The sequence below is a fragment of the Arachis ipaensis genome, chromosome B6 (assembly GCF_059453495.1).
Source record: "Arachis ipaensis isolate K30076 ecotype BB chromosome B6, ASM5945349v1, whole genome shotgun sequence".
Lineage (NCBI taxonomy): Eukaryota > Viridiplantae > Streptophyta > Magnoliopsida > Fabales > Fabaceae > Arachis > Arachis ipaensis.
This window is the reverse complement of record NC_142441.1, coordinates 136,154,618-136,161,946: the sequence shown is the minus strand read 5'-3', so window position 1 is coordinate 136,161,946 and position 7,329 is coordinate 136,154,618. Positions and strand designations below refer to the sequence as shown.

General features: G+C 38.1%; 1 protein-coding gene across 1 annotated transcript; it reads right to left on the bottom strand.

The window, feature by feature from the left end:
- Positions 1-4,843: 4,843 nt before the first annotated feature.
- LOC107605033 (P-loop containing nucleoside triphosphate hydrolases superfamily protein) lies at positions 4,844-6,866 on the bottom strand. Its single transcript, XM_016306772.3, has 4 exons — positions 6,437-6,866; positions 5,941-6,081; positions 5,485-5,670; positions 4,844-5,263 (listed from the first exon to the last, which is right to left on the bottom strand). Exons 1-4 carry the CDS (start codon positions 6,764-6,766, stop codon positions 5,111-5,113), a joined length of 810 nt encoding a protein of 269 aa, XP_016162258.1. The 5' UTR covers positions 6,767-6,866; the 3' UTR covers positions 4,844-5,110.
- Between the last annotated feature and the right edge of the window lie 463 nt (positions 6,867-7,329).

Here is a 7,329-nt window from a genome sequence, read left to right as displayed (position 1 = left end):
GCTAGTTCGAACATGATTCGTTAATAGTTTGATAAGCTAAACTTGTGAACTAGTGAGCTGAGCTTGAACCTGAAATTAAACTCATAAATTAAATAAGTCGAGATTGAGTTTGAATAAGTTTAACTCATTAGTTTGTAAATTGGCTCGATTATATATAATAGAGTAAATTACCAATTATGCCCCCAAAATTATAAAACGCTGACAATAATAACCCTAATATTTGTTAAAGACAATGATACCTTTGAAAATTCTAAAAACGCAACAAATCTGCCCAACTGTGAAGTGAGCCCTTCTCCGTTAAACGGAGCTTGGTGATGTGGCAGACGGGATTCCAACGTGGCATCCTCATAAGGCCTTCCGTCCCATTTCAGGTTTACCCCTAATTCATGAAACCCTAATTGTCCAATTCCTAGTAAATGACCAGGCTAACCTTAAATGAAACACTCCATTTAACTATGACCATTTTGGATGCGGGAAACTGAAGAGTTTCTTAGTGTTGGTCTATGTTTCTCTTCGTTTCGTGTGTCTCTGCATTCGCGTCTTGAAATTGTTAACATCACTTGCAATCTCACGTTTGGCATTGATACTAGGTGAAGAAATCTCCATTGAACAACGAAGGTTTCGGTAAGCATTCATTGTTTTCGTTCTTCTTGTTATCAGTTTGTTGGGGTTTGCATATTGTTGCACCTTATGTGAAAATTTTTTCTGATGGTTGTCTTGACGTGTTGATTTATCTGATTGTTACTTATTTGATGTTTTTTGTTAGATGGCAACTCATATCACGTTTGTATATCACCATCGGGGTTGGTTAGAGAAGGATGCGGATGGTGTGGTGAGGTATAACGATGGTTTAGTGAGTGTCATCGATAAGGTGCATGTTGATACATGTAATCTGTTCCTTGTTGAGGGTTTGTTTCTGGATTTAGGTTATACTAGGTATAATGAAGTGTATTGGTTGGAGCCGGGGATGGATTTAGTTTTCAATCTATATATTCAATTACTTTATTCAACTAATTACTCAAGCTATGGTATATAATGTCTAACTTACTTAATGACAGGGCCTAATTCCTGCTCTGCAAGAAGTTATGCCAGGGGTTAATCACAGGTTTTGTACTATGCATATGTGGAGGAATTTCCATAAGCGTTGGAAAGATCTGGAACTTAAACAATTGTTGTTTCAATGTGCAAGGGCATTGATTGATCAGGAATTTGCTAAAGGTATGGCTGCAATCAAGAGGATTAATACAACTGCCTGGAAATACTTGTCTGCATATGAGCAAGGAACATGGTCAAGGTCAAGATTCTCTACCTGGCCAAAAGTAGATAACATAACAAATAATAATGCGGAATCACTTAATGCAACAATGGTGTGATTAAGAGGCAAGAGCATAATTACCATGCTGGAGGATATTAGATATTACTTGATGAAAACTATGGCATTTCACAAAGATGCACTAATGGCCTACACGGGCAAGCTGGCTCCTATCCAGATGAGCAGGTTGGAGAAATAAAAGAAGGAAGAAAATTACTGGGAAGCTCAGTGGGTGGGAGATGATGATCACAATGTGTTTGAAGTAAGAAGGCATGGTCGGACACTTCGGGTCAACACTCAAGAGAGGACTTGCACCTGTAGAAAGTGGCAACTGACAGGCCTGCCGTGCAGGTCAGCCAGATGGAGGACATGTTCAGTCAGCAACTTGCCAAAATTTGCCACATATGGATTTAGAGGACATGTCAGACTCCAAGTAAGAGAGGTTTTGGGAGGAGACCATGGATGCAGTTGAACAAGAGCTCACACAAGGCCATCCACATTCTGAAGCTGATGAAGAGGTAGTACATATATCAATCAATACTGAGGCAGTAACTTGACAAGTGGAACTTAGAGTTATTTTTTTTTGTAGGCCAATTTCAACATATCCGGTTCAACAAGTCAGTCTGCTAGAAGGAGAGCTCCTAAGACCAACCTTGGGAGGAGAGCAACCAGATCTAGCAAAGGTCCTGCATCAACTCTTAAAACTCCCTCCAATACTGCTGCTGCCGTTGCTGCTTCTTCTAGCAGGGAAGGAATCAAGGTAAAGATGCCTATTATGAGGCCCCCATCAGCTCCAAGTCCAGCAGCCACTCCAAGGCCCACAGCTCCAAGTCCAACAGCCACTACAAGGCCCAACCCACCATTTAGGCCCCCACAAATACGGCCCGTTGGACCTACTTCAACTGCTGTCCCTGGTTTAGGAGTTACAAACACCACAAGGACTCTCGTGGTGTCAAATGAAACCATGAATGGAGCTAGTAAAGCAACAACTTCTAGGTTCTCTAAGTTCATGCCAAATCAGTCTGGTTGAAGGATACTTGGATCTATGATTAGTTCTTCTTTTGGGTTATAAGTTGAAGTTTAGTTGCAATACTGTTTCTACTTTTTGAGTTATATGTTGATATTAGCATTCATGGTTATTGGCCTTTGCTGCACAATTTAAGTCTTTTGGTGTCTGATATTAAGACTAATTAGCGAGTATTCAGTATTTTGGTTGGAACAATATGTGTTAAGGCTAAATGTTATGCAGATCAAATAATTTGGTTGGAACAATATGTGTTAATGCTAAATGTTATGCAGATCAAATATTTTGGTACTATTCGTGTTCCTTTGGCAGTGTTTCATTTCTTAAACCCATCTCAAATTAGTTAGCATATCTGAGTTGCCTTTTTTTACTTATTTGTATTCACTCCATTCATGTTATTGTCAGTATTCAATTGAGTGTAACACACAGATCTAATTCATTAACAAGCAACAAAAATAGCTACAACAATGTCAACATAAATTCCACAAAACAATAACACATAACATCCATTGTTTGTCCTGCATGCATCCCTTCTCCTATCTAACCAAACAAATCACACTCAAAATCAAACTCAGTACAATTCCACACAGAATGATGCATAGAAACAATTCAACTCTCTTCATGTGCTCCCTCATCATCTTTCCATCTCTGTGTATGGTCTCTGTCTCAAGACTGGTAAATCTCTCTTTCAAGACTCCACATTCATTGCATACTAGTGTTCCATTCTTCGAGATTTCCTCTAGCCCAACAGATTCCTCGTTGGTTTCGTCCATCCATTGAAAATAACGACACCCAGTGTTCTTCGTCTGCCCAGCATAAAAGCCATTCATCAAGCTCAACTCTCAATAGGGAATGGGGACAGATTCACCAGAAAATTCATACATACCTTCCACAGAGGACACCTGAAAAACCATCTCCCTGGGTTTCTCCTCGTCTTCGACTTCAACGCCACCACCTGAAGACGGCAGAAGCATGTCCCGTCATATGGCTTGCTCCCGTGTTCGTTGAGCCCTTCAAAGTTACTATTTTCCACTGACTGTGTCCTTCGATTGTTATTGGACATGCCTCTGCTTCCACCATGCATGATAGTAATTAGGGTTTATGTTTGTGATGAATTGGGGAAAACATTCTCTCACATTCTATATAAAGGAGAAACGGGACAGAACGCCTTATGAGGATGCCACGTTGGAATTCCGTCTGCCACATCACCAAGCTCCGTTTAACGGAAAATGGCTCATTTCACGATTGGGCAAATTTGTTGCGTTTTTAGAATTTTCAAGGATATAATTGTCTTTAACAAATATTAGGGTTATTATTGTCAGCGTTTTACAATTTTGGGGGCATAATTGGTAATTAACTCTATATAATATATAGAGAATGTATCTTACGAAAATGACATTTTTATATTTTTTATAGCCTTAGATTAATTCAAATGATTATATTAAATTTGATTAATAAATAGTATACAAACAATGTATTTAATGTAGTCGTTAAATTCATGAGAGAGAATACATTTAATAGTTATTGTATTATAACAATTGTCTTTAATTTTTATTAAAATATATTTTATAAATAAATTAAAATAATTAAATTTCACATAATTATAAAAAATATAACATAATTAAAAAAGTCATATACAAATAATATTTAATAATACACATATCTTGTTTTTTTACCAAAAATAGGGAGACTCAAACCTGCGACCTCTTAAACAAGTATAGGAAGACTATGCCATTTGACTTATATGCATTTAATCTATACTTTTAATATTATATATATAATTTTACATTATATAGATATATATTAATGTTCTTAATTATTAATCTAGGACATAAATAAAAAATTTATAATTGATAGATAAACAATATATAAAATTAATTTTTTTAAACATGTTTTAAAATATATAAATTATAATTTATTGATATAAAATTATAAATTATGTTCCTGTTATTTGAACTAGAACATGAGGTCGAGCAAGCTCGTGAGTCGAATTGTGAGCCAAACTCAATTTTTGTGAGACGAACTTGAATTTGATCTAACTCGACTCACTTCCAGCCTACCCATATCCACCCAATTGTCATCCCTAACCCCAATACAAGAGCTTGAATTAAATTATTCTAAGAACCATGAGGCTCCAATTAGAACCTTGGATTACTTACCGATCGTGTCTCATACTCGATCCTTAAGGGCTGTTTATATGTAGTGGATTTCTTAGCTAACCTCTGAAGGTGTACATCTAATATTGAGAGAGAGAGAGAGAGAGAGAGAGAGAGAGAGAGAGAGAGAGAGAGAGAGGCCAAAGAAATTTAAGCAGAATTACTTGACTTGCACAAAAATCTTAAAGTAGATTCAAATATTAACCACGAAATTACCTATGAAGTGAAAGAACGCCAAAAACCTGTTGAACATACAACATCAGCACAAAGCGTCCTTCATGGATTGTAATATCTGATACGAGAGAAAATTATAACTAGAAATTATAAGGAATAAGCATCATATGGACACAATTGCACGAAAAACAACACAGGCTCACTTGTAGGATTAGTGATTGTTTCATACATTACGTATTCTCTCTGCTCTCTATTTTCTACCTTAGGGCTTAGGGGACAAAAAAGCAAACTAACACTCAAAATTTTTCCCAATATAGGGGACCAAAAAAAAATGAAAAACACAATAATATGGGACAGTGACAAAAATTTTCCTTCGAATTCTGGCCCTCATATTCACATAAAACAAGGATGCCGACAATGCCAGAGACAAACGATGATGGCCCATCAGGCTGTCAACTTCTGTGAAGAACTGCGAGCATTAACATACTGGAGATGCAATGCAGCCAGAAGTCCCTGCCACGTTTCCCCTGGAGCACCTGCCACTTCAAAATTAAGAAGTTTCTTCTGCTTCCTGTAGTAATCTTCCAACAGCTTGCGCTACAAAACAACACCCAAAAGAATTGTAATTAAGTGAGAAAGAAAATTGACACTAACATTCCTTCAAATTATGCAATAGTACATACAATATTCTTATCATTAATTTTAAGGGATTTACTTCTAATTCAACTATATGTTATAAGATGAATTTCAAATTAGCACATTCTAAAGCACCACATTGGGGAAAAAAGAAAAGGAAAAAAGAAACGTCATATAGTCACCTCCTCTAAATGATTATGAACATGCTCATTGTGAATCTGCTTGGATGAAGTCATGGAGCATCTCATAAAGATATACTCTTGACAAGGAGAGAGCTTTGGTGCTCCGAGATTCTTCTTAACCAAATTCTCTTCAGCGCTTTTGAAATTCACCACTAGATCAACGCCGGCAATGTGGTCAAGAATTTCCTGCTCAGGGAAACATGGCAACATTCCAAGTAAAAAATTAGCAGCAGTCACAAAACAATCACAAACTAATGTACCATTGCAGTTGGATTCAGCCTTTGAGATAGAAATACAAAATCAGAGAAACAGAGAGTCAGAGACCACTATTTTCTGCCAAATATAAATTTTCAGCCTGAAATTTTTTTGTCTCTCTTATCTATCTCCACTGTCTGATTTTCATCGCATAGACAGTATCTAGACATGCCAATTTACTGCAGAACAAGAGAAACTCACAGCTTGGAGCCTCGTTCGAGGGATTCCGTCAAGAATGAAGCCAGTTTCACCCCTGGAGTATCCATCCTCCAGCCTCTTTGATAGCAACCCAAAGATGATTTTCTCAGGAACAAGTTTTCCTGCATCTAATGCATTCGCTATCTGAATTGGAACAAGAACAGAACAAGATTAATTACCAATCATTAATTAAACAATAAAAGCACTCAAAACCAGCATTCAGTTTAGAAAGGAACACACGAATAATAATTAATGTTGGGAATAACGGATAAATTCTCAGTTATTTTTTAAAATTCAATCTTTCTAATTTCAGACAAAAAAGAAATAGTAATCCACTTTACATCAATCCGCGCTAGCTTTAATCTGAAATTTCACTAGCGGAAAGAAAAAGTAGAAAAGAGAATAAAGAAACAGAGGAAGAAAATAAAAAGCGAAGAAAAAAAATAACTCCTGAGAACATGGAGAAACCCTAGAAATTGATCAAGGTTCCGATTTTTACCTGCTGGTAGAGAGAGGAGCGAGGATTGAGGTCCTGGCGGAGGAGCGAGGCCATGGAAATGTGAGGAACTTCTAGAAGCTTCGAGAGCCTCTCAGCGAAGGCGTGCCTCTTGGCTCCGGGTTCACCAATCATAACCCACTGTACACCGCGCTCCGGCGCCGAACCCTGCGCGTCGAGCATGGCGCCAGGGACAACGCTCTGAGTGTACTCCTCTTCTTCTTCGTCATCATCGTAGTGGTACTGCACCGCCGCAGCAGCAGATCCGAAAGCGCGGTTCGAAAGCGCGTTTATTTGCGGCGCAAACGCTCTCAGGCGCGCGATCGCGGCCATAGCGTCGGAAATAAGTGCTTTTTTTTTGGTTTCGATTTCGGTTTTCTGTTACTGCAGAGAGATGTGAGTGACGGCGCGAGTGAAAATAACTGGGAAGGGGAACGGGAACTTCGCAGGGTTTTAAGAGGGGATATTCGGTTTGAGAAATGACACTGTTTTGTTTTGAAATTACGTGGATGCCACTATGGGGGGTGTGTGGCTGGTGTGTGACCCCGCCTGAGTTAATTGCCAGCTGGAGGATTGTAATTGGTTGGCCGGAGATTGTGATGGCCGAGGCCCGAGGGTGCAATTCAGTGCGTGCGGGATCATCGTGCGACCTCTTTGTCATCGTTTAACTAATTACGATGCTCGTTTCGGTGAATTTCGAAGTTCGAAGCTTATGGCTTGGTGGGAAATGGAGAAAGTCAAATATAAAAAAAGGTGCCACGTAGCAAGCGATGTATGAATACCGTTGGTTTTCTGTTGCTTTTTTTTTTTTTTTGAAAATTCAGGTGCAGAATGTGAAATTGATAACTTGAAAATTGTTAGATAAAAATTTTATCAAATCAATTAAATCATTTAAC